The 25,583-nt window shown below is 49.4% G+C and overlaps 1 protein-coding gene across 1 annotated transcript; it reads left to right on the forward strand.

Moving 5' to 3' along the window:
* Tmem130 (transmembrane protein 130) lies at positions 1-23,387 on the forward strand. The gene is made up of 8 exons (XM_075973401.1): positions 1-206; positions 7,408-7,713; positions 10,660-10,819; positions 12,979-13,145; positions 15,605-15,689; positions 16,754-16,956; positions 20,942-21,054; positions 21,650-23,387. The coding sequence occupies exons 1-8, from the start codon at positions 116-118 to the stop codon at positions 21,797-21,799; spliced, it is 1,275 nt and encodes a 424-aa protein (XP_075829516.1). The 5' UTR covers positions 1-115; the 3' UTR covers positions 21,800-23,387.
* The last annotated feature ends 2,196 nt before the right edge of the window (positions 23,388-25,583 follow it).

A 25,583-nucleotide genomic window follows, 5' to 3' on the forward strand; every position in this document is an offset into this window, starting at 1 on the left:
GGGACAGTGGAGCGCTGCGTCGTCTCCACGCACAGCCGTACGGAGCCGCCACTGCGGAGCTCCAGCCCTGCTCCTTGCGCATCCACCCGGAGCCCCTCGGCATTCACGCTGCGCCATGGCCAAGGCTGCCGATGTCTGGTCCGACCTCCGCCTCGTCTTCTGGCTCGCCTGCCTCCTGCCTTTCGGTCCGGCGAGGGTGGCTGCAGGTAAGCAAGCCAGAGCCTGCCTGGAGCTGTCCAGTGCTATCTGGAACTTGAGCTACCGAGATGACTCTGGGGTCGTACCCCTGCTGGACACCCCTGTGCCCAGAAGTCGCCCAGCACTAAGGGTGTCTCCCTGCTCTCCCTCGATGCCTGCCTCCAGCACTCTGCCCTGGGAAACACATCCATCTCGATGCTTGGGAATGGTACTCACTGGGGGGAGGGACAGGGAGCATGGATGCATGCTGGGAACCCCGGGTGGGCTGGGAGAGAGGTCGTGGTGCCTCAGCCTCCCCCAGGGAGAACCGCCCCCCATTGCCTGCATGGGGCAGCGCTTTTGCTTTAAGATGTCGCCTTTTTCTAGAGATTTCCACCGTGATTGCGTTGGCTTAGGGGCGGCGCAGGTACTAGTCTACAGCCGAGGAGGCCAGTCTGCCATTTCCTCCCTGGGAATGATTTTTTTTTAAAAAAATGGGACCTTGAGCCGACAGATTCTTCCCCAGGCTCACCAGGACCCATGTCTCCGTGATGAAAAGATCAACATCAACCTTCCTACCCCATTTTAGGAGTAACAAACGACCCAGGTTCGAGAATTGTCAGAGACCGGTGGGTTGTGAGCAGCTGAAAAAAAAAAAAAAAGACATCATTCTTCACCGCACATCCGCCCATTAAAAGAGGTGGGGGAGCGGGGAGAGGGGACCTGGTACAGATCTGAGAGAACGGCAGAGCCACGAAGTAAATTAAAAATAAAAACCAACCTCGCGTTTTTGGCATGCATCAAAGGATTGTGTGGGAATTTTGCATATATAAAATTACCTGCACTCTCTCCCTCTTCTGGAAATGCAACATAGAATTCATCTAGAAATGGACACCCTGATCCACTGGCTTATATGTCTAGAAGTTATGTGATTTAAATTATAAGAAATACACAATAAAATATGTCTGTCTGTCTATCCATTCATTCATCCACCCACCCATTCATCCCTCTGTCCCTCCACCCACTCACCAGCCCTCCCACTCACTCATCCTTCTCTCTCTCCACCCACTTATATCTATCTATCTATCTATCTATCTATCTATCTATCTATCTATCTATCTCAAGACAGTATTTCTCTGTATAGCCCTGGCTGTCCTGGAAATCACTTTGTAGCCAGCCTGGTCTCGAATTCAGAGGTCCTCCTTCTCCAGGCTCCTGGTGCTGGGATTAAGGCGTGTGTCATCACATCAGGCAATATCTATTTTGAGATGAGGTCTTCAGGAATTGCCAAGGCTGGCTTCTAACTTGCACCCTCCTGCTTCCCCTTACCCAGTGCTGGGATTGTAAGCATGAGTCGCCACTCTAGTCACACACACACATGCACACGCACACACACACACACACATGCACACGCACACGCACACACTTGAGATGCAGAAGCAGGTGGATTTTTGTGTTATGTAGACCATCACAGACGTGTTTGGCAGTTTTTTTCACTGCCTACATGTGCTGTGTGAAAAGGCCACAGTAGCCATTTCTAGAATATTCCGGGCCTCACGTGTATCATGGGGAAACATTGAAACCTGGAAACCTGGTAGGAAAACTGGGGCCATGCTTTTGAGGCAATTGCCCCTTCTTTCTGTTTTGGCACATTTAGCTCCATGTCACTTGAGCGCATTTGGGGGTGCCTCCAAGCCCTTGCCTTGGGGCTGCCTGTGCTCCTTATTCATCTGGGCTCCCAAACATGAAAGATGAACTTGGATGAGCAAAGTCACAGGGGATGCCAGCCACACTTGGCAAAGATCTTCACTGCCCACCTTAGCCTGGATACCCTGGACACTTCCCAAAAGCCCAGAGGAAGAAGGAGGTCACCTTGACCCATGTGACCTGGGAGGCTGGTCTGAAGATGACCTTGAACTTCTAATCCTCCTGCTTCCGCCTCCAGAGTTTTGGAGGTTAGAGACGTGTGCCCTTATACTCAGCGTGATGAGGTACTGGGGATAGATCCCGGGGCCTCATTAGGTAGTCACGCTATTAGCTGAGCTCTATTTCCAGCCCCAGCTTCCAGTTTTTTGTTGTTTTGGGCGTTTTTATTGTTGGTGGTGTTCTGTTCTGTTTTGAGACGGGGGTCTCATTATGTAGCCCCACCTGGCCTGGAATTCATTTGTGTGGACCAAGCTAGCCTTGAACTCACAAAGATCTGCAGACCTCTGCCTCTCAGGTGCAGTAAAGACATGGTACACTACCATGCCTGGTGCAGCTTCTGTTTCTAATTTCTTTTTAATTTTTAAATTTATTTTTATTTATGTGCATGCACATTTATCATTGTGAGTATATGTTCACACGTGTTTGGATGCCTGTAGAGACGAGACGAAGACATTAGATCCCCAGGATCTGGATGTGAACTGTCTGTAGTAGATGCTGCGCACTGAATTTAAATCCTATGGGAACAGCAATGTCTCTTAACCTCTGAGCCATCACTCTAGTCCAGCTTCTGTTTTTTTTGGTTATTTTTTGGGGGGGGGGTTGTCTTTGTTTTGTTTGTTTGTTTTTGTTTTTTAAAAGACCATTGTGGTCTCTTCCAGGCAGGGCTGGTGGGAATTCCTAGGAGCTAGGCAGCCATTTGCAACAATATCATCAGTGGGTCCTCCTTCTTCCCGGCTCCAGCCAGCTGCCCCCTGATTCCATTTCCATGGCAACCGATCTGCGTCAGCCCAATCTCACTGCAGATGTTGGATGGCAATTAACATGCAGCTTAGTGTGCCCGCCACCTTAGAGCCTCGCTCTGGTCCTTGTTCCTCCTTCACTTGAGTGGGAGGAAGAAGGGGCTGCGTGGAGGGGGAGGGGCGACAGGTAAGAGCCCTTGACGAAAGAGATGTGCTGCCTGCCAACTAGAGGAGGGCAAAAAACTCCGGGGGATAGCAACAGCAGCCCTTTCCTTTTGTGTTACGCGTTTGCCTGAATGCTACGACAAAATAGGAAATGGGGCTGTAGAGATGTCTCAGAGGGTAAAGGCACCTGCTGCCAAAAGCCAAAGACTTCAATTTGGTTCCTGGAACCCATATGTTAGATGGAGAAAACTGGCGCCCCTGCTACATGCCCATTGTGATACACACATGCACATGTATGTTCAAGAGCACACACATGCATGTATATACGCACAGACATGCATCCCTTCCCAAAAATGATAAATAAGTGTCCAAAAATAGAGTCCGTCATGTCAGGGAATTTATGGCAGCAGGGGCCATAGCATCTGGTCATATTGAATATATAGTCAGATGGATCTCTGTGAGTTCGAGGCCAGCCTGGTCTACACAGAGAGAGCCTGTCTCTAAACTAAACTAAACCCCACCATGGTGACCATATTAACCTTCAAACCCATGGTGTCTTGGTAACAGTAGTGGCCTATGCCTTTAGCATTTTGGCTCAAACAGCTTTATAACTCAACACATGGATTTGAATAAAAGGGATTCATAATAGGAACCAGGGGGCAGAGCAACAGAAAAGACTGAAGCCAAAGTCCTCGTGAGATAAATAGGGGCACATTTGCACACAGAACCTTCTCCTGGTTTTGCTGAAGACTCCAGCAGGTATCCTGTGGACTCATCCTGAAGAGGAACATGTCCATGCTAGGTAACGCCAGCACCTGTGGGGGTGGGGCACACAGAAGGGGTGCAGACAGTTGCCCCCAGGTGAACGGTCTTCTGCCACAGTGTCAGGTGGCCTGGACTCTGCCACATCTTCCTTTCCAGGTAATCACGTGACTTAGAAGTCCCACCGAACACTTACCATATGGTTTGTGTAGGTGTGTGTGAATGAGTGTGTGTGTATGCACGTATGTATGTGCGTGCACGCTTGTGGGTGTGTGCACTCGTGGGCACGTGTGCCTGCGTGCATGGGTGTGGGCGTGCGTGCATGGGTGTGCATGGGTGTAGGTATGTACACACTTGTGGGCGTGTGAGTGCGTGCATGCACACTCGTGGCCATGTGGAGGGCATGTGTGTGCATGTGTGTATGTGTGTGCACAGTAGTGGGTGTGTGCACTTGTGGGCACGTGTGCATGCGTGCATGGGTGTGCATGGGTGTAGGTGTGAACACACTTGTGGGCGTGTAAGTGCGTGCATGCACACTCGTGGCCATGTGGAGGGCATGTGTGTATGTGTGCTTGTGGGCATACATGGGTATGCACGATGGTGCACATGCATTCACGTACGTGCTCCTGTATCTGGAGGTGACAGGGAGACCCGGGATGTCTTCCTCAGACGCTGTCCATCTATGTATGACTCAGCCTCATGCTGACCACTAATAACACATGGTTGTGATATAGATAGACATTTGGGTTTTTGCTAACGTGACCATGAGGCCCAAATCTTAGTTTTAATAAAATTTAAACACAGTAGAATCTGGAGTTCACTGATTCCATTAGATCGACTGACCAGCAAGCCCCAAAGATCTCCTGTCCCTGCCTCCTCCAGTCCAGGGACAGGTATACCTCATCTTGCCTGTCTGTTTCTTACATGGATCTGGGGGATTGAACCCGGGTCCTCATCCCCATAGAGCCATGTCCCTGGCTCCTTACTCCATGGTAAACATTTTTTTTTTGCATAATAAAGATGCAGGTGACCCTTGTCCTCAAGGAATTCACAGCACACGGAAGAGGAGAAGTCTCCATTCAGTGTAGTGGCGACAGTAATGGGCCCAGTCTGTCAGGAGAGCATTGAGGGATCAGGGCATGGGAAAACTTCCTAAAAACTTACTGCCTTCTGGCAGAATGGGCATTCTTTTTACTTTTAGATTTTTTTTTCAGCAGAATGTTTGTATATCCCGGGATCAAACTCAGGTCATCATGCTTGGCAGCAGTGTTGTTTCCACTGATCCAGCAACCTGGGTACCAGGAATTTTTCTATTTTTTAGACAGGGGCTCACTGTGTAGCCCTGCCTGGCCTAGAAGTCACTGTGTAGACCAGGCTGGCCTCAGACTCACAGAGACCCACCTGCCTCAGCCTCCTGAGTGCTGGGTTTAAAAGCATGCGCCACTGCGTGCCTTCTGGAATTGCAAGAGTTAAAGAGGCTGGCTGCCAGGAGGAACCCCAAAAGAAGGTTTGTGATTACATTAGAGCAAATGTTAGAAGCTTGCTGGAGCAGGAAGAGGTGGGGCATAGATCAGGGCCAGGAGCAGAGATCCAGATGACTGCGGGGTTGGGGGGGGGGAGGTTGGGGGGTAGAGGGGGGGGACTGGAAAAGGGATAGGATAGTGACATTAAGGAGGGAGGTGTGACAGGAAAGAGAAAATCAGAGGCCTGTGGCTGGTGTTTGGGACAGCTGGCTTTTTGTTTTGTTTTAAACAAACACTTCTATAGCACAGGTTGGTTTCACATTCACTATGTAGCTGAGGATGGCCTTGAACTTGTGGACCTCCTGCTTCTGCCTCTAGAGTGCTAGGACTGTTGGTGTTTGTCACCATCATTCATAAACTGGGACCCAGAGCTTCCTTCACTCCTGGCAAGCACTCCACCCACTTAGCTGTATGCCCAGCCCCACCTGACCCCAGCGGGGCTCTTTTTACCCTGACAAGAAGTGAAGAGAGAGCAAACGTTCAGAGGGACCACCCATGGGAAATAGAGCTTTGGGTAAACAGAAATATTCTGTGTGCCTGCGGAAGACTGACCACTAGCCACAACATTGTTGTTAAACACAGGGAGTGGGGGGAATGGGGTGGAGTGGAAGGGTGGTTTTGGTGGTGATGGTGGTGGTGGTGGTGATGGTGGTGGTGATGGTGGTGATGGTGGTGATGATGGTGGTGATGATGGTGATGGTGGTGGTGATGGTGGTGATGGTGGTGGTGATGATGGTGATGGTGATGATGGTGATGGTGGTGGTGATGGTGGTGATGGTGGTGATGGTGGTGATGATGGTGATGGTGGTGGTGATGGTGGTGATGGTGGTGATGGTGGTGGTGATGATGGTGATGGTGATGGTGGTGGTGATGGTGGTGATGGTGGTGATGGTGGTGATGGTGGTGATGATGGTGATGGTGGTGGTGATGGTGGTGATGGTGGTGATGGTGATGGTGATGATGGTGGTGGTGATGATGGTGATGGTGATGATGGTGATGGTAGTGGTGATGGTGGTGGTGGCAGTGGGTGGTGGTGGTGATGATGGTGGTGGTGGTGGTGCAGTGCCTGAAAAACCTAAAGCTTAATTTAAATAGATGCAAGCAGTAACTTTAGGCTAATTTACACTTAGTTACATTTGGTTACAGTGCAGACAGAGTACAAAGGGGATGCACACTACTTGCTGTATCAATGCCTAAGAAGTCGTGAGCCCCACTCAGGGACTTTGGCTGGGAATGTGGGTCTTAGTGAAATGAGTGGAGCCCAGCTGGGTGTGGTGGCATGAGCATGTATCAGCTCATTCTAGACAGGGAGGTAGGGGGATTGCCCTAAGTTCAACACCAGTCTGGAATACGTAGGCCTGCCTCTGCCTCCCGAGTGCTGGGATTAAAGGTATGAATTACAACAGCCCAGCTTTGTTCTGTTTCTTTAGCTGGAGTCCCACTATATAGCCCAAACTGGCCTTGAACACGATCATTATGTAGCCCAGGGTGGACTCTAACATTTAGTCCTCCTGCCTCAGCCTCTCTGGAGCTGGGATTACTGGCATACACCACCAATCTTAGTTTAATTTAATTAATTAATTTATTTGGTTGGTTGGTTGGTTTTTCAAGATGGGATTTCTCTGTGTAACAGTCCTGGCGGTCCTGGAACTCACTTTGTAGACCAAGCTGGCCTCGAACTCACTGTGATCCGCCTGCCTCTGCCTCCCAAATGCTGGGATTAAAGGCTGGTTCCATTTTATTATTAGTTACTATTGTTAATCTCTGATGGTGCCTGATTTAAAGTTCCCCATGAACCATATGTGTGAATGAGTGAGCTAACAAATGAACAAGGATGAAAACACAGGATATTGTGGGTCTGGACATCAAGTAGGGGTCTTGTTAAGGATCCCCTGTAAATAAACAGAGACACTCTGCGATGCTACATTTATTTGAAGGGGGCAGAGGAAGACTTGGGGGAGTTGGCTTTCTTCTTTGACCGGGGAATCAAACTCATGTCATCAGATTTGATGTGATGACATCTTGCTGGCCCCACTGCTGTCATTGATGACTGGAAAGGTTGCTGAGGGATTCCTCATTGTCTTCCTGAAACCTGGCCTACATGTGTCTCCTAGGTCTCTATAATCTTAGTCTTACTACTGATGGTCCCGCTACCATTGGCACAGAAGTGACCATCTCAGCCAGCCTGGTGATCAAGGACAATGGCAACCTGTCCCTGCCTACAGACGCCCACCTCTACCGTTTCCACTGGATCCACGCGCCACTGACTCTCACTGCCAAGACCGAGAAGAATCTAACCTCAACCATCCACGTGGTGGGCAACAGGCCTGGGGACTTTCCAATCACTGTCTGGGTCACTGCTGTCGACTGCTGGATGTGCAAGCCCTTAGCCAGGAGTGCTCTGGTCCTCCCCATCAAAGGTGAGGATCCCTGAGGGCCTTTCTTGTTTACTTATGTGCTTTCAGAACTCTCCCATGTTGGGCAACCCGGGGCCTCGGACATGCTGTGCAAGAGTTTACCACTGCGATAAGCCACCAGGCCTGCTTTCAAGTCTTATGCATGTGTGTTTGCATGTATATGTTCTTGTGTGTGTGTGTGTGTGTGTGTGTGTGTGTGAGAGAGAGAGAGAGAGAGAGAGAGAGAGAGAGAGAGAGAGAGAGAGAGAGAGAGAGAGAGAGAGAGAGAACCGAGAACCTCTGGCATTGTTCTTCAGGCTGCATCCACCCTTTTAGACTGAGACAGGATCTCCCATTGGTGAGCTCACCAGTTAGACAGGCTGGCTGGCCATTAAGCCCGAGCACTGGGATTATGTAGTTGGCATTTTCTTTGGGCCGACAACCAGCTCTCAAATTAAGATACTTGTTATTAATTATGAATGTCAGCCTTAGCTTAGGCTTGTCCCACTAGCTCGTTTAACTTTAACCTGTTTCTCTTCATCTGTGTTTTGCCTCGAGGCTTTTTACCTTTCTTTCATTCTGTATGCCCTACTTTCCTGCTTCCTCTGTGTCTGTCTGTCTGTCTGGCCCCTGGCATCTCCCTGGTGGCTTCCTGTCATCTCCTTTTCTTTCTTCTCCAAACCTAAATTCCTCCTCCTCCTTACTCTCCCTGCCTGGAAGTACCGCCTATCCCTTCTCCCTCACTATTGGCTGGTCGGCTTTTTATTAGACCAGTCAGGTGCCTTAGGCAGTCAAGGTGAAGCAGCAACACATCTTTACATAGTTAAACAAATACCCTGCAACAGGACTACAAATGCAATCCACCACCATGCCCAGCTCTTTTGACTCATTCTTTCAAAGCAAGCACCTCACCAACTGAGCCATCTCTGCTGCTCTCAAGCTCTTGGGGCAGAAAAAAAAAATCCAGCCTTGATAATTGGCAGTAATAAAACAAATGCAAATTATAAACATGAATTGTTTCATGGTTGTTCATCAAGTAAAAAAAAAAGAGTCGGGAAAATAGGGTCAGCGAGATGGCTCAGCAGGTAAAGGTGCTTGCTGCAAAGCTGAAAGACCTGAGTTCAATCCCCAGGACTTACATGGTAGAAAGAGAGAACCTATTCTTGCAAGTTACCTTCTGACCTTGACATTCATGTCATGGCATGATTGCACACACAGGCACACACACACATGCACGTACACAATAAATAAATAGATAAACAAATAAATGTAATTACAACAGTTTTTTTTAAAAAGGACTGGACAATTGTCTCAGTGGTTAAGGGCATTTGTTGCTCTTGAAGACTACTGTGATTCAATTTCCAGCCCTGACATGGCAGTTCACAACTGTCTGTAACTCTTGCCCAAGGCGATCCAACAACCTTCTCTGACCTCCTAAAGCACCAGGCACACACACCTAGAGAAACAATTTGGCAGTTAAGAGGACTTGCTGCTCTGGCAGAGGTCCAGAGTCCAGATCCCAGCACCCACTTGGGGCTTATAGTCAAATGAATTTACCTTCAAGAAATCAGCCTTCACCTGAGCAATGCTTGACGCGCAAGATGATGGTAATAGGGGAAATGGGATATAAACACGGGAGATACACAACCCTTAGGAGATTGATTAAAGACACTGAAGTAATTCGTGTGCCTTTTTCAGGAGTTGTGGAAGGGAAGGAGTCTTTTTAGAGAGCCTAGGCTGATTTTGAAGTCAAGAAGATCCTCCTGCCTCAGCCTCCTCAGGGCTAGGATTATAGGCATATGCTATGACACGCAGCTAATGTATATAAGTATTTAAAAGTGTTTTTTTACTACATTTATTTATTTAGTGAGGGTGTACATGTATGTGGGTACCTGTGCCATGGTGTCCATGTGGAGGTGAGAGGACAACTTGCAGGAGTTGATTTTCTCTTTCTTCTCTGTGGGACCTGGGGATTGAACTCAGACCGTCAGACTCAATGGTAGGTGCCTTCACCTATTGAGATGGTTGCCATCTCAATAGTCCCAATTTATGCAATTATTAATCATGACCTTTCAGGTGAGTTTTAATGCCTATGCTTGTAAAATTATTTAGGAAGTAATGCAAGCACAGAATTTATGTAACCAAGCACATAAACTCTGCTAACGAAAATGCATGCAGTTGTCACAAAGGCCAGAAGAGGGCAGCAGACAGCTCAACGCTCCAGCCACAGACGTCCTGCAAGCCATCCCTTGTGGATGCTGGGATCTGAACTCTGTTCCTTGTGATTGCACCAGCTCTAGTCCTCCACTATGTTCTTGGTGTTGGGGATGGAACTTAGAGCCTCCTGTGTGTTAGGCAATTGACCGCTTTCTGAGCCACATTCCCAGCCCCTCCCATATCCTTTAAATCCCACCCCCATGTTTCACAGGGTCTGATACAATATAAACCCCATAGGAGTAGTTGTTACGCTGTATTTCTTAGACAATATTAACAACAGCAAAAATAGTCTATATGTGTTCAGTTCTGATGCAAATTGGTTTGTTTGGAGACGGGGTCTCATGTAGCCCAGGATGACCTCCAACTCACAGAGTAGCCAAGGATGGCTTTGAACTCTGGATCCTCCTGTCCCAGCCTTCCAGGTGCTGGGATTACAAGTGTTGGCATCATGTCCTCCTTCAGCCCATGCCTTTCTTCCTGGTGGGTGGCCTCTTTGCCAGAAAGAGTAGTGTCACTGTGAAAGGGAGGTGGGGGCAGGCACACAGGTTGAGCATTTGGCATGTGCTGTGAGTCGCTGCCAGCAGGGGGTGACTGGGATGTCTCTGCGTTGAGGGATCTATGGGGTCCCCCACACTGCACGTAGTTCTGAAGGTCGGAGGAGGATGAACCAGGGAGTGGTTGCTTTGTTCCTGCCCCAGGTCACGCTCTGGCTCTCCCTGCCTCTGAGACTCACTCTCCTTTTGTCTTGCTCAGAGTCACTTGTGGGAAACCTAGTCATTACCCAAAATTCCTCTGTGTCTTGGCCGAACGCCTACATCACCAAGAAAACCCTCAAAATCTCCTTCCTCCTCCATGACCCGAGTGACTTCTTCAAGTCAGCTTCCTTCTTCTACAGATGGGACTTCGGCGACGGGTATGCATTGCCACCCCCCACCCCCCTCCCGCGCTCCCTTCCCACCTCTCTCCCTCTCTGCCTCTCTCTCTCCAAGGTCTCACTACAGAACCTTGACTGCCCTGGAGTTCATTATACAGACCAGGATGGTCTCAAATGCACAGAGATATGCCTGCTTCTGCCTCTCCAGGATTGAAGGTGTGGGCCACCATGACCCGCTGTTTACTCTATTAAAAAATAAAATCCCGCCAGGTGGTGGTGTGCACTTTAGACCCAGCACTCAGGAGGCAGAGGCAGGGGCGGAGACAGAGGCAGGTGGATCTCTGTAAGTTCAAAGAGAGTTCCAGGGCAGCCAGAACTACACAGAAATCTTTCCTCTCTCTGTCTCTCCCTGTGTGTGAAGTTCGAGGACAGCTTGTGGGAGTTAGTTTTCTCTTTCCACCACACGAATTCTGGGGACCAATCAAACTCAGGTCATTAGCATTGGTGGTAAGTACTTTACCCACCGAGCCATCTTATTAACGTCAAATGTGAGCCCACAAGTATTATACAGTAAAAGTACAGCAGACAGACCACTAGGCAAATTCTCTCTATATATAATATTGTAAAGAACCGGGTTTGCAGAGTTGCGGGAATACCTGTCTTTTGTATAAGTCACTTCAATTCGGTAGAAACCTCGTTGAATCATGGCGTTTCTCCCTTCTAAGATATCCCGGCAGTGTAAACCTGACTTTTCCTGTAGGGCAACCAGATACTTTCCCCACACCTTGGGCAACCCGATACCTTCCCCACACCTTGAAGCATTGGTGTTAAAGCATCTAATCAGTCAAACCTTTGTTCTCACAGCCAAAATCTACATAAAACTAGGCCCCCACAACTTTATTGACAATACGCACTGGTAAGAAAGGAACCCCAAACAGGAGGTGGTATATTTGCTCTAGCAGCAGACTCGGGAAGGTGGAATCTGCTGGCCCTTGCTCTAAACAAATTACTGATATTCTACATTACCCTTCACCTTGGATTCAGCTAACATAAGGTCATAGCCTTTTATACTGTTTATACGGGAAGAAGGCTAAAACTAGCTACAGAGAGGAAAATTCTCACCTGGGCACCGTGCTGGAGTCAAAAGCAAAGTTTCCAAAAGAGATTCCTTTTAACTCAACCAGCTAGACGCTAATGCAAATCAAGCCCCCTCTGACGCCTAAGGCGCCTCCTTGTCAGATCCACCGGGTTTTTGTGATTCTGTGAAATGCCTGTTTGATACTATTGTTACTGCCTATGGGCTTGCTAACTTGTCTGCTTGCCTACCTAAACCCAAAGCTTTGTGGAGAACAGCCCTTCTTTTCTCCTCGCCTTTCTCTTTTTTCTTCCTCGGCGAGAAAAGAAACAAGCAGGAAGAAGGAGCTGAGTCAGTTAGGCTTGCCCTCCCAGATCCCTTTCCCTAGCCAGTTTTCCCCTGTCATAGCCAATCTTTCTGGGCCCTGAGGGTTTTAAAGGGCTTAACCCCAAAAGAAATCTTGATTGGTTGAATTGTTCTTGTTTTTTCAAGGCTTGTTTTTATTTTCTTAGTCACATGAATGCGTGTGTGTTCATGTCTGAGTATGGATATATGCAGATGAGTACCCGGTGCCCGTGGGGGGCTACAGGAGAGTGACAGGTCCCCCGGGGTTCAAGTTAAAGGTGTTGTGAACTGCCCAGCATAGATTCTGGGAACCAACTGCACTCAGGTCTTTTGCATGAACATGGTCTTAACCACTGAGGAATCTGCCCCACCCTAAGAATGGATGAGACCCTAGTATGGTGGCACAGGCCTTTAATTCCAGCACTGGGGGGAGGGGGGTGTGGGTAGGAGTATCAGGATATGAAGGCCAGCCTGGGCTACAGAGCAAGTCTAAGGCTAGCCTGGGCTCTACCTCAAAAGTCAAAACCAAACAAACACAACCATAGAAAGCTAGAACCAACAACTTTAAATTTAAAAGCTATGGGTTTTGGTTTTTGTTTGTTTCCACTTTGGAGACAAAGCTTTGTGTAGCCCAGGCTGGCATTGAACTTAAGATCCTGCCTCAGCCTCTCGAACGCTGGAGCTACAGGTGATTCCATGATGCTTTGCTGGATGCACTTCCGAATTCCTGGAAGGGGAAACGGTTGCGTTCAGATTCCTTCTCCTCGTTTTCTTGTAGGACCTTGTTGATAACCGACAACCCTGTGGCCTATTACAACTATTCGAATGCTGGAACCTTCACGGTGAAGGTCAGGGTGGTGGCAGAATGGGAGCAGACAAAGCCAGATGCCACCAAGGGCATCGTGCAGAAGAGCGGAGACTTCTCGGCTTCCTTAAGGCTTCGGGGTAGGTCTCCTGCCAGGTTGGCGGTGCCTGAGGGCCCCAGACAACGATCCTTCCAGATCCATGTGACTCTGTGCTAGCATGGGGCTGCACTTGAATGGATATTCTCAGAGCCATCTCCACTGTTCATGTCTGCTCGGGAGAGTCCACCCAAGGCCGCAGACAGAGTCACACAGTCATTCCTTAGCAGAGCTGGCATTTGAGTTCAGGCCATCCTGCCCCCAAATCGGAGCTTGACCAGACACCTACCACTAAGGAGCTGGTCCTTGATGGTCCTTGTTCTTTAGTTATTATGGCTTCAGATCAAAGCTGGCTCGGAAGGGTGGAAAGCCTCAGTCTAGCTCCCTGGTGTTGGGCAGTTTTCAGAGATTTCTTTGTATGTGTGTATAGGTGGGTGTGTGGGTACATGCGTGATGTGCATGTCCACCCAAGTCCATGCGTAACGTGTGTGTGTGTGTGTGTGTGTGTGTGTGTATGCACATACGTGCATTCGCACATGGAGGTCAGAAGAAAACCTTGAGTTTTCAGATGCCAGTCCACCTTTTTTTTTTAAAGATTTATTTATTTATTATGTATACAACATTCTGTCTCCATGCATGCCCACACGCCAGAAGTTGGCACCAGATATCATTACAGATGGTTGTGAGCTACCATGTGGTTGCTGGGAATTGAACTCACGACCTCTGGAAGAGCAGTCAGTGCTCTTAACCACTGAGCCATCTCTCCAGCCCCTCCACCTTTTTTTTAACTTGTTTTTTTTTTTTATTGAAAGAAAAAAAAAAGAAATTCCCGCCTCCTCCCAGCCTTCCATTTCCCTCCCCCTCCTCCCACTCTTCTCCTCCGCCCACTTCTCTCCCTCTCCCTCTCCAGTCCAAAGAGCAGTCAGGGTTCCCTGCCCTGTGGAAAGTCCAAGGTCCTCTCCCCTCCATCCAGGTCTAGGAAGGTGAACATCCATACTGGCTAGGCTCCCACAAAGCCAGAACATGAAGTAGGATCAAAACCCAGTGCCATTGTCTTTGGCTTCTCATCAGCCCTCATTGTCCGCCATGTTCAAAGAGTCCGGTTTTATCCCATGCTTTTTCAGTCACAGTCCAGCTGGCCTTGGTGAGCTCCCAATAGATCAGCCCCACTGTCTCAGTAGGTGGACGCACCCCTCGTGGTCCTCACTTCCTTGCTCATGTTCTCCCTCCTTCTGCTCATCATTGGGACCTTGGGAGCTCAGTCCGATGCTACAGTGTGGGTCTCTGTCTCTATCTCCATCCATCGCCAGATGAAGGTTCTATGGTGATATGCAAGATATTCATCAGTATGGCTATAGGATAGGGTCATTTCATGTTCGCCAGTCCACCTTTTTAAAATTAATCATTTTTGACAGTGTAGTCCTGGCTGGCCTGCCACTGCCTCCAAGTGCTAGGATAAAAAGAGTGTGCCACCACTCCTGGCTCAACACCCTCCTCTTGATACAAGCATCTGTCACTGGCCTGGAGCTCACCTAGTAGGTTAGTCTGGGTGGCCGGTGACTCTCAGGGATGCATGCATCTCCTCTGCCCAGCACTGGGATTCCGAGCAGATGTCACCGTGCCCAGCAGCTTTTCAGGTGCTGGGGTGAAATGCAGCTCTACACTTTACCAGTGGCTCCGGTTTGTCCCTTGCTGTGATAAAACACTCTGACAAGCAAGGTGGTGGAGGGGCACGCCTTGACTCTCAGCACTAGGGGGCAGAGGCAGGCGGATCTCTTGAGTTTGAGACCAGCCTGCTCTGCAGAGCAAATTCCAGGACAAACAGGGCTGCACAGAGAAATCTGTCTCAAAAACAAACAAACACGAAAGAAACAACAACAAAAAAAACCCATCCTGACTAAAAGCAACTCAGGGGAGGGAAAAGTTGATTTGGCTTACACTCCAGGCTGCAGTCCAACAGTGAAGGAGGTCAAGGAAAGAACTCAAGGCAGGAACCTGAAGGCAGGCCTACTTGCTATTCCACACAACATTCCCTCCAACCAGGGAACTCAGGTCAAGGAAGTACAGCAGAGGCTATGGAGGCCTGCAGAATGGCAGCTCATCACCAGATCAGAAGCAACTAGCCCAGGACCTCATGCCGAGAGAGTGGTGCTGCCCACAGTGGTCTGGGTCCTCTCGTAATCCGTCACAGATATGTCCACAGGCCAATGTGACCCGAACCATCCCTCAATTGAGACTCTCTTCTCGGGTGACTCTAGGCTGTGTCAGGTTGACAGTTAACTAATTAGGACGTCCAAAGAGCTGTCTCTCCAGCCCTTGGGAGGATTCCTTGCCTCTGGTTCTGGCTGGCGCTTTTCTTCTGGCATCATCAATGGCTTAGCGACAGTGGGTAAGAGAGTGGCTGAGAGACAAGGACACAGGGGTGGCCATGCATCCTAAGGGGCTGTGCAGCTCGTATTGATCCTCAGCCACTGGGTCTAACGGCTTCCTTCTTTCTCACAGAGGCCCTTCAAGGCATCCAGATTTCGGCGCCCACCCTCTTGCAGACATTCCAAAAGTTGACAATGAGCCTGAAATTCCTCGGGAGGTGAGTGAACCCCCAGAGTGCTGTGCGTGTGTTCTGTGGCTTCTCTAGACTTCCAGTGACGGGAAAGATCCTGCTCTGTCCCTTGAAGAGCTTGGGTTTCGTGCAAGCACGCCAGCGTTCTGCCCTGTGGCTGTGAAATGGGGAAGAACTGTGGACGGAGCTTTTCCATATATTTTTTTTTTTTGGTTTTTCGAGACAGGATTTCTCTGTGGTTTTGGAGCCTGTCCTGGAACTAGCTTTTGTAGACCAGGCTGGTCTTGAACTCACAGAGATCCGCCTGCCTCTGCTTCCCGAGTGCTGGGATTAAAGGCGTGCGCCACCACCGCCCGGCTCTCTTCCATATTTTTGATTTCCTGCATCTCGAGTGTTTGATGTTGAGATGTATTAGTTAACTGTTTCCTTGCTACACAATACCAGTTGAAAGCAACCGAAGGGAGGAAGGGTTTATTTCAGCTCACAGTTCGTGGTGGGGAGGCAGAGCAGAGGGACCTTTAGCTAGCTGGTCACATGACATCCACAGTCTGGAAGCAGAGAGTGATGGATGCCGGTACTCAGCCTGCTTTTCCCTTTTTATTGAATCTAGGACTGTAACCCATCGAACGGTGCCACCCACATTCAGGGTGGGACTTCCCACTTTATATTTATTTATTTATTTATTTATTTATTTATTTATTTATTTATTATGTACACAATATTCTGTCTGTGTGTATGCTACAGGCCAGAAGAGGGCACCAGATCCCATTACAGATGGTTGTGAGCCACCATGTGGTTGCTGGGAATTGAACTCAGGACCTTTGGAAGAGCAGGCAATGCTCTTAACCTCTGAGCCATCTCTCCAACCCCCTGGGACTTCCCACTTTAATTAACCTCACCTAGAAACCCTGTTACAAACATGCCCAGAGGTTTGTTTCCGTGGTGATTCTAAGTCCTGTTAAAGATGAACCGTCACGTGGACCAGGGCAGCCTGGTATCCATATGGAAAGGACTCTGAAGTTTCTGCCCTGTCACCTTCGCTGGGCGTGGTCACAAGCCACTTCTGAAAATGTGTACCTGCTCCTCTCTAGCCCCCCTCTGCAGGTGTGCTGGGGCCTCAAGCCGGCATGTCTCCCGGTGGAGGACAGAGAGTGCCACCCGGTGTTGGTGACCGGCACATCTTTGAACGTGACCCACGTCTTCCAGAACCCCGGGGACTACTGCTTCATCTTCCGGGCTGAGAATGCCATCAGCAGGGCAGACCAGTTCCATAGGATTCAGGTGTGGCCCTCCAGTAAGTGACACCTTGCCTTCTGCTGCAGTGCCATTAATAGGTATCAAAAGCCTGCCACCAGCTCTGGTGACCGGCCAATCGCTTGGTCGCCGATTATCAAGAATTGACTCCGCCAGCACTAAGATCACAAGTAGTTCCCCTGGGTAGAGAAACAGTCCACGTTTCAATGACCAAATGCTGAAGCCACTAACACCACCACCACCATCACCGACTCTGCCAACATTGTCATTGCCAGATTCCACCAACAGTCAACACTCTCAATCTCAGCACCAACCCCAAACTCCACCATTATTATCCTGAATACCCTGCCAACCTTAGCAGAGGCAGTAAGCTCCACCAATACCATCACTGACACTCTGCCACCCCAGCCCCACCACCAGCCCCACCAACACCATCTCCAGCACTCTGCCAACCTCTGCACCAACACCGAACACCACCAGAAGCATCCTTAACACTCTACCACTCTAGGCATTACTACCAAACTCTACCAACGCCAGCTCACCATACTGACCTTTATACCGCCACCAAACCCCATCCATACCACCACCAACTCCTTACCAACATCAGTACCACAACCAAATTCCATCATGCTATCCCTAACACTCTATCAACTTCATCACCTCCACTAAATACTATTTATAATACTCTTCCCAGCCCAGCACCACCGCCAGCACCAAATTCTGCCAATACAGTCCTGAACACTCTACCAACCTAGCAACACAGCCCCCATCAACCCCACCGACTCCCCCATGAACATCAGCATCGTTAAACAATAACAAAGAAATCAGCTCCCACGTGTTCCCACTTACTCACTGCCATTGTTATTACCGCTCCCCCTATTCTCTGGTCTCTTTCTGAACCTCGAGAACTCTACCCCAGCCTAGGCCCTGGATGACCTCAGGGGCCTCCTTGGGTCCCTTGGGCTCTGCTGGCTCTAACATGCTCTGGTGAGTGTCCAGAACTCCATGAATTCCGTGGAGAAGATACTGGCCCAGAGCTGGGAAGATGGCTCCGTGGGTAGGTAAAATGCTGGCTGTGCAAACATGAGGACCAGAGTTCCAATCCCCAGAACCCATAAAAGCAGATGCAGCAACCTGGGTCTGTAACCCCAGTACTAGGGGCAGGGATGTAGAGATAGGAGGATTCTAGGGCTCCTTGGACAGTCAATCTAGCCGAATTCAGTAAGAGACCCTATCTAAATAAATAAATAAGGTAGAAGCTGGGTGTGGTGGTGCATGCCTACAATTTTAATGTTTGGGAGGCAGAAGCAGGCAGAGCTTTGTGAGTTCAAAGCTAGCCTAGTTTATAGAGAAGTTCTAGGCTAGCCAGGGCTACCAAGTGGGACCCTGCCTCAAGCGAACAACTCAAATAAGAATGGACTGACAAGATGACTCAGTGGGTAAAGGGGCTTGCCGCTAAGCCTGAGGATCTGAGTTCTAGCCCCAGGAAGGACATAGTGGAAGGAGAAAGCTAACTCTACAAAGTTGTTCTCTGACACACACACACACTCACACACACACAGAGTAAGTAAATATTAAATAAGTGCAAATTAAAAAAAATCCAACAAAACAAACATGAGCTTTGAAAAACAAGGCAGAGTGTACTGAGCGATTGGGGGAGATAGCGGACATTGACCTCTGGCCTCTGCAGGGAAGCGCGTCTGCACACACACACTCACACACACTCACACACACCACCTTTTCTTGGGAAGCAGCCTCGTGATGGTGAAGGAAGAGTGATCAGCTGCCAAGCCAGCACATTCTCACCCCTCACCTCACTGCTCTCCCCTGCAGCCTCTCAGGTGAGCCTCACATAGCATGTTCAGAGCAAGGATTTGAACCCATGACCACCTGCGTTTAACTGCCCCCGAGAAGAGACCACTGAATTAAAAAAGAAAAGAAATGAAATGAAAGGATGATATGACCACTCCTAAAGCACAGAGAAGACTTTTGTGGTAGATAGAAGGGAGAATGCAGCCAGCGAGAAGAGTACAGGCTGAACATGGCTGGCAGATTAAACTGGACCATGAGAGGAGAGAGGAGCCCTTGACCAAGAGAGGCAGCCATGGCCAAGAGACCAAGTGATCAAAATGGTTGCCTTATAGGCATCAGGCTTGGGGAAGAGACATGGAAGCCCAGCCCCTGGGAGGGAGGGATCATGGTGAAGGGTGTTGAGAGGAGCCACAGGTACCCGGGGATGCCAGGAGAACAAGGAGGAGCCACAGATACTGAGTGAGGCTTGTCCATTGTTTCTTTGAAACCTAACAACTACCAAGTAGATTATGGGATATATTTTTAAACATTCTCATACTTTATTTTTCTTTGTGTATGTGTGTGGTGGGGTGTGAGGTAGAGGCCCGCGTAGATGCCTGATTTTCGTGTTATGAATCATCATCTGGGGAGCTGGAGAGAAGGCTCAGCAGTTAATAGCACTTGTTGCTCTTATAGAGGATCCGGGTTCATTTCCCAGCACCCACAGGGTGTTTCACAGCCATCTGTAACTCCAGTCCCCAGGGGATCCAGTGCCTTCTGACCTCCACAGACACCAGATACACATTGACATAAAGGCAAAACAGTCATACACATAAAGAAATAAAAAGAATCATCCTCCCGCTGAAGTGACGGCTCAGGAGTTAAGAGTGCACACTGCTCTTGCTGAGGACCTGAGTTTGGTCCCCAGCACCCACATTGGGGAGCTCATAACTTCTGTAATTCCAGCTCTAGGGGGGTCCAATGCCCCCTTCTGGCATACATGGGCACTGCACTAACGTGTGTACACACACAATTAAATATTAATAAAATTATCTAAAAAGAACCATTCTTGATCACTCTTCCATTTTATTCAATGAGGTAGGGTCTCCCAGTCAAACCCAGAGCTTGCTAACATGGCTAGACTCTGTACCCATTGGCTCTGGTAATCCTGTCTCCACCTTCCAGGGCTGGAACTACTGTAAGCCACTGTGCCCACCTGGGATTTATGTGGGTTCTGGGGATTTGAACTCTGATCCTCAGACTTGTGCAGCAAGTGGTCAACCACGGAGCCATCTCCCCAGTCCCAGGTTGTTGCTTTTAAATTTTTCATTCAATTCTGGATTTTCCTGTGGAAATAGAATATATGTACATGGGAGAAGAATTTCTCTAATGGAGTTGCCTGTGTTCACCTCTATTGTGGTTGCTTCTTTAGAGCCAGAATTTTGGGCTCAGTCAGTAAAGTGCTTGCCTTGCAAACATGAGGATCAGAGTTTGGTCCCCAGAATCTGTGTAAAAAGCTGGACATAGCTAGGAGGCAGAGACAGGTGAATTCCTGGAGCTGGCCAGCCTGGCCTGCTTGATGGAGGTCTTGATCCTGTTTCAAACAAAAAGCCAAAGGAGGAGCCTAAAGAACAGCATTGAGAGTTGTCCTGATTTCCATAAACACACACACACACACACACACACACACACACACACACCTGTGCACACATATATACCTGCATACATAATATATCCACGTGCTCACAAACACACACAAAAACCCGATATATTTACAAAACAGTTATGTATTTATTTACTGTGGGGACTTCTTCCTTTTTTCTTTTTTCTTTCTTTCTTTCTTTCTTTCTTTCTTTCTTTCTTTCTTTCCTTCTTTCTTTCTTTTTCCAACACAGGGTTTCTCTGTGTGGCCCTGGCTGTCTTGGAACTCACTCTGTAGACCAGGCTGGCCTCTAATTCAGAGCTCTGCCTGCCTCTGTCTTTCTGGTGCTGGGAATATAGGAATGTGGCCCCACCGCCTGGCTGCTGTGTGTGCTTGTATATGTGTATATGTGCCACAGCACACACGTGGAAGTCGGGGAACAACGATGAGAAGCCAGTTATTCCCTTCCACCATCGTGTTCATGCCTGGGGTGGAACTCTGGTCATCAGGCTTGGTAGTACATGCCTTTTCCCATGAGCCAGCATTTCAACACCAGATATCCAGGCCTCTAACTGCGCTCTCTTCTTCCCAGCCTTCCAGCCATTTGTCTTTGCTTTCCCCTGTGCCACGCTGATCACCGTGTTGCTGGTTTTCGTCATGTACATGACTGTGCGGAGTGCTACTCAACAGAAGGACATAGCGGAGGTAGGTGTCCTGTAGGGCGGAGGCTAGACTACTGATCCAGGGAGGGTAGGTGCTCTGTAGGGTGGAGGCTAGACCACTGATCCAGGGAGGTAGGTGTCCTGTAGGGTAGAGGCTAGACCACTGATCCAGGGAGGGTAGGCGCTCTGTAGGGTGGAGGCTAGACCACTGATTCAGGGAGGGTAGGTGCTCTGTAGGGTGGAGGCTAGACCACTGACCCAGGGAGGGTAGGTGCTCTGTAGGGTGGAGGCTAGACCACTGATCCAGGGAGGTAGGTGTCCTGTAGGGTGGAGGCTAGACCACTGATCCAGGGAGGGTAGGTGCTCTGTAGGGTGGAGGCTAGACCACTGATCCAGGGAGGGTAGGTGGACCAGTCTGCCTGGAGGGAGTCCTGCTAAATCCTGACGTTTGGGATGATGCACCAGACAGACATGGTAGACTTGCTGAGCTAGCTGGTGCCCCATCTGACTGTCTCTCTCCTGCTGAGCTTTCAAGTCCACAGAACAGGCTGACAGGGGAACCAAGGGGCGGTAATTGACCCACGGGGTCTTGTTCACCATAGGTAACTGATTTTGACCTTTCTCCCCTGTCTGACCAGAGTCCGGAAGTCACTGGGCTCAAGTGCTGCTGCCAGCTGTGCTGTGGATCCCTCTTTCTGGACTCGCCCTCTGAGTACCTGGAAATCGTCCGCGAGAACCACGGGCTGCTGCCGCCCCTCTACAAACCCATGAAGACTTACAACGTGTGAACTCCCCACCCCGTTCCTCTCAGTGTTCACTGATCACCCGTTGGGAGCTTCAGGCAGGGTGGCGTATGCTACTGAGCAGGAGGGGTTCACACAGGTGTGGCCACTGGCCCAGACTGGCCTTTGATCTGTACAGCCCAGCTGTTGTCCTTTGTCTTTGTGCCGCCCTCCCAGCTGTCATCCACTCATCCGTACACTCTAGTCACCGCTATAAGACACCCCCCCCCCCCCGTGCAGAGCAGGATTCTGATAGTCGTGTGTCCTCTTAAGACTCTCCCAAGTGGACCTGGCTGCCCCTCGCCCTTTGCTTTCGTGTTAGCTCGTCTGTTGCTCATTGGGGATTCCTGAGGCCTTCCTCAATGCAGTTCTGCCCGAACCGGAGAGAACTAGGAAGGAGGTCACAGAGGGTTACGGATGCAGAGAGAAAGGTAACGCACACTCAGATGGGCACACGCTTACAGCAAGGAAGGAAGGATGCGCACGTGTTTGGTGGCGCATCTCAGATGATCTGCTGTGTGTCTACAAAGCTGGCTGCTGGGACGGGCCTGAGCCAAAACTCAAATGCAGCCCCTGAGCCTGCTCCTCTCTCCTTTGTCTCTGCCGTTCCATCACCAGGCCTTTCTGTTCCCTGCCTGCTTGCTGAAAGCTGGGTGTTGGGAGCGGGGCAGAGTAAACACCGGGGAGTGAAGACTGCTTTAGAAATTGACCCTCTTTTGTTGAAACCCGTAAGATCAGGGTCTCCTGAGAAAAAAGAAGAAAAGAAAAAGTTGGAGCAAAAAGAAAGGTGGAGCTAGTGAAGATTTGGGCTGTGTGTGTGTGTGTGTGTGTGTGTGTGTGTGTGTGTGTGAGAGAGAGAGAGAGAGAGAGAGAGAGAGAGAGAGAGAGAGAGATTCAGTTGCTTCCAAGGTAGCAGAAGGAAGAATCAGGAGGCAAAAGACATCTTAAAAGATTATAAGTAGAAGCCTGGTGTGTTGGCACACACCTTTAATCCCAACACTGGGGAGGCAGAGGCAGGCGGATCTCTGAACAGGTTCAAAGTCAGCCTGGTCTACAAAGTTCCAGGACATCCAGAGTCACATAGGGAGTCCCTGTCTCAAAAAAAAAAAGAAAGAAAGAAAGAAAGAAAGGAAGGAAGGAAGGAAGGAAGGAAAGAAAAAGGAAGGAAGGAAGGAAAGAAAAAGGAAGGAGTGAACAAAGTATAGGAAATAAAAGGATGGTAAGTAGGTACAGATATAGGCATCCAGGCTTACCTGCGCACCTAGCACACTAGGGCAGCCTGCACCTGTTGGATAAGGATGATCAAGACTGTAAAGGTAGCTCTCTGTCGCTGTAACCGCTGGTTAGCAGTTCTCTGTCGCTGTAACCGCTGGTTAGCAGTTCTCTGTCGCTGTAACCGCTGGTTAGTAGTTCTCTGTTGCTGTAACCGCTGGTTAGCAGTTCTCTGTCGCTTTAACCGCTGGTTAGCAGCTGTCTGTCGCTGTAACTGCTGGTTGGCCCTTGGACATCCTGCTGAGATATAGTGTTCTCTCTTGTACCGCTCATTCCCATGACATCCTGCCATTGTCCCTGAATAAAAGCTTCATCCAGCACACTCTGTGTGGCCGGGTAGTTTTGTTCCTTGTGTGTCGACAAAGCTTTGTAAAGGATGCTTGGAAACAGCCTTTATATAAGCAAGTTGTCCCCCAGGCATCTCGCGATGATGCAGACTAAGTAGAACCCTTTAGAGGTGCACTGACCCAGGTGTGTTTGTGCCTTTCCTTGTCACCATTAGAACATTTGACCAAAGGGACTCAGGAAGGCTTCCTTTTGGCTCTTGGTGTACCAAGGCAGGTGGTCCATCGTGGCGGGGAAGAAAGTGAGGCAGCAGGTCATTTTTCCTTTTTAAAATTTAGGCCACGGGTCCGTGGGATTGTGCCCACATTCAGAGAGGATCTTCCCTCCCTATCTCTCTGAAAATGTCCTCGCGGGCATGCCCAAAGGCTCGTGTCCTAGATGCTTCTAAATTCCATTAAAGTGGCAGTCAAAAGTAACCATTACAGGGCCCTTAAGAGAGAGCTGCACCTGGGGAAATGCTTTCCTTGGGATCCTGAGTTTGATTCCCAGAGCGCATGTTTAAAAAACAAAAATAAAACAACAGCAAAATCAAAGCCAGGCGCGGTGGCATGTGTCCATCACCTCAGTGCTGGCGAGGCAGAAACAGGAGCCTTGGGAACCCACTGGCTAGCCTAGCTGAGCCAGCAATCTCAGCAATCTCCAGGTTAGTGAGAAACGGTATCTCAAGAAGCACAAGGTGGAGAGTCGCTGGGAATGAGACATGAGGTTGCCCTTTAGTCTAGCCTTTAACCGCACATATGGGCACCCATGTGCACAAGTACTCATATAGGCAAACATGTACATATTTGCATACAGAAATACTTATTAGAAGTTTAATATAATTGCTTTCCTTTGCAAAACCGATATTATGCTTTTGTAAAACAACAGCTTTTGAATTGTTACTTAATACCCTGGGGACTGTAGGGTATGGTGGAAGACTATTTTCTGCTGAGGGGCGGGGGGAGGGGGGGCGCGGAAAGAACTGTTGGACTTCTCACAGGATCCAGGAGAGCCCATGCGGGACCCTGTAGGTTGTCTGCCTGTAGTTCTCAATGTTTCCAGCAGATGGCAGTGCCCACGAGGCCATATGTCCTATCTGTTTCCTTTGCCCAGCCTTGGCCAAGCCAAGCGTCAAGAGGGGCACAGACTCCCAATGCGCACCCACAGCGGCAGCACCTGGCTGAAGACTTTGCACAATGCCACACATGCGTGCATGCTCATGCTCCAAGTCACACAGGTGAGATAGCCAGCCTGGCAGTCAGCTTCTAGAACATTCAGGCCCTTCCAGGACGGAACAGTTTAGAATCTCTAGCACCTTTATAAGAGGTCAGGCATGGCTGCACACGTGCCTAAAACCCGAGAACTGTGGGGGTGGGGACAGGAAGATGGCTGCCAGCCTAGCTCCAGGTTCAGTGAGAGACCTGTCTCAAAAGGCAAACAGGGACAGAGCAGGACTGTGGAACAATCCTCCTGTATGCTGTAAAGATTCGTCGTTCAAACTGATTTAATAAAACGCTGATTGGCTATAGCTGTTTGGTTTAATCTTAATACGAGCCGCTCCGCCGGGGTAAAGAACTCCAATCAAACCAGATTAGACCTAACTAAAATGCCCGTGTTTAATAGATGCAGCACTCTTGGGTGGACCGAGACAGCATGTTCCTTATTCTGGCAGGAGCCTAAATAGCCTGTGGGAGTGGTCTTGACTCTCCTTGTGGGAGGGGTCAGCACTTGGTAGGCTGGGAGCTGGAGTTCCGACCAGGGCAACTCCCAGGCCAGGGGCTGGGGTGATGCTTCCAATCATTCATCCCAGACTACTTGGATATAGGGGTGTTAGAGGGCTGGGGACTCACTTTCAATCAAACAATAGCCAGGCAGGAAGTATAGGTGGGGTGATCAAACTAAGGATACTGGGATGAAGAAGGGCAGAGTTGAGAGAGAGAGAGACGTCAGCAGGCTCAGGGGAAGCAGGACGTGTAGAAAATGAGGTAGTAAGTCATGAGCCATGTGGCAGAGGGTAGATAAGAAATATGGGTTAATTTAAAGTGTAAGAGTTAGCTAGTAACAAGCCTGAGCTACCGGCTGAGCATTTATAATTAATATTAAGTCTTTGAGTCAGTTATTTGGGAGCAGGCAGTCGGGAAAGGAAAACTCGGCTTACACAGGACATCCAGGGAATGTCTTCCTTCGGCCTCCG

Source organism: Microtus pennsylvanicus, chromosome 1 (assembly GCF_037038515.1).
Source record: "Microtus pennsylvanicus isolate mMicPen1 chromosome 1, mMicPen1.hap1, whole genome shotgun sequence".
NCBI classification, from domain to species: domain Eukaryota; kingdom Metazoa; phylum Chordata; class Mammalia; order Rodentia; family Cricetidae; genus Microtus; species Microtus pennsylvanicus.

What these genes read in the sequence shown, in the direction of transcription:
- Tmem130 (XM_075973401.1), top strand. Translation starts at nt 116, where the DNA reads ATGGCCAAGGCTGCCGATGTCTGGTCCGACCTCCGCCTCGTCTTCTGG. An exon ending in GGCTTCCTTAAGGCTTCGGG is followed by an intron (nt 13,146 to 15,604) that starts GTAGGTCTCCTG and finishes TCTTTCTCACAG; the next exon opens with AGGCCCTTCAAGGCATCCAG. An exon ending in GATTCAGGTGTGGCCCTCCA is followed by an intron (nt 16,957 to 20,941) that starts GTAAGTGACACC and finishes TCTTCTTCCCAG; the next exon opens with CCTTCCAGCCATTTGTCTTT.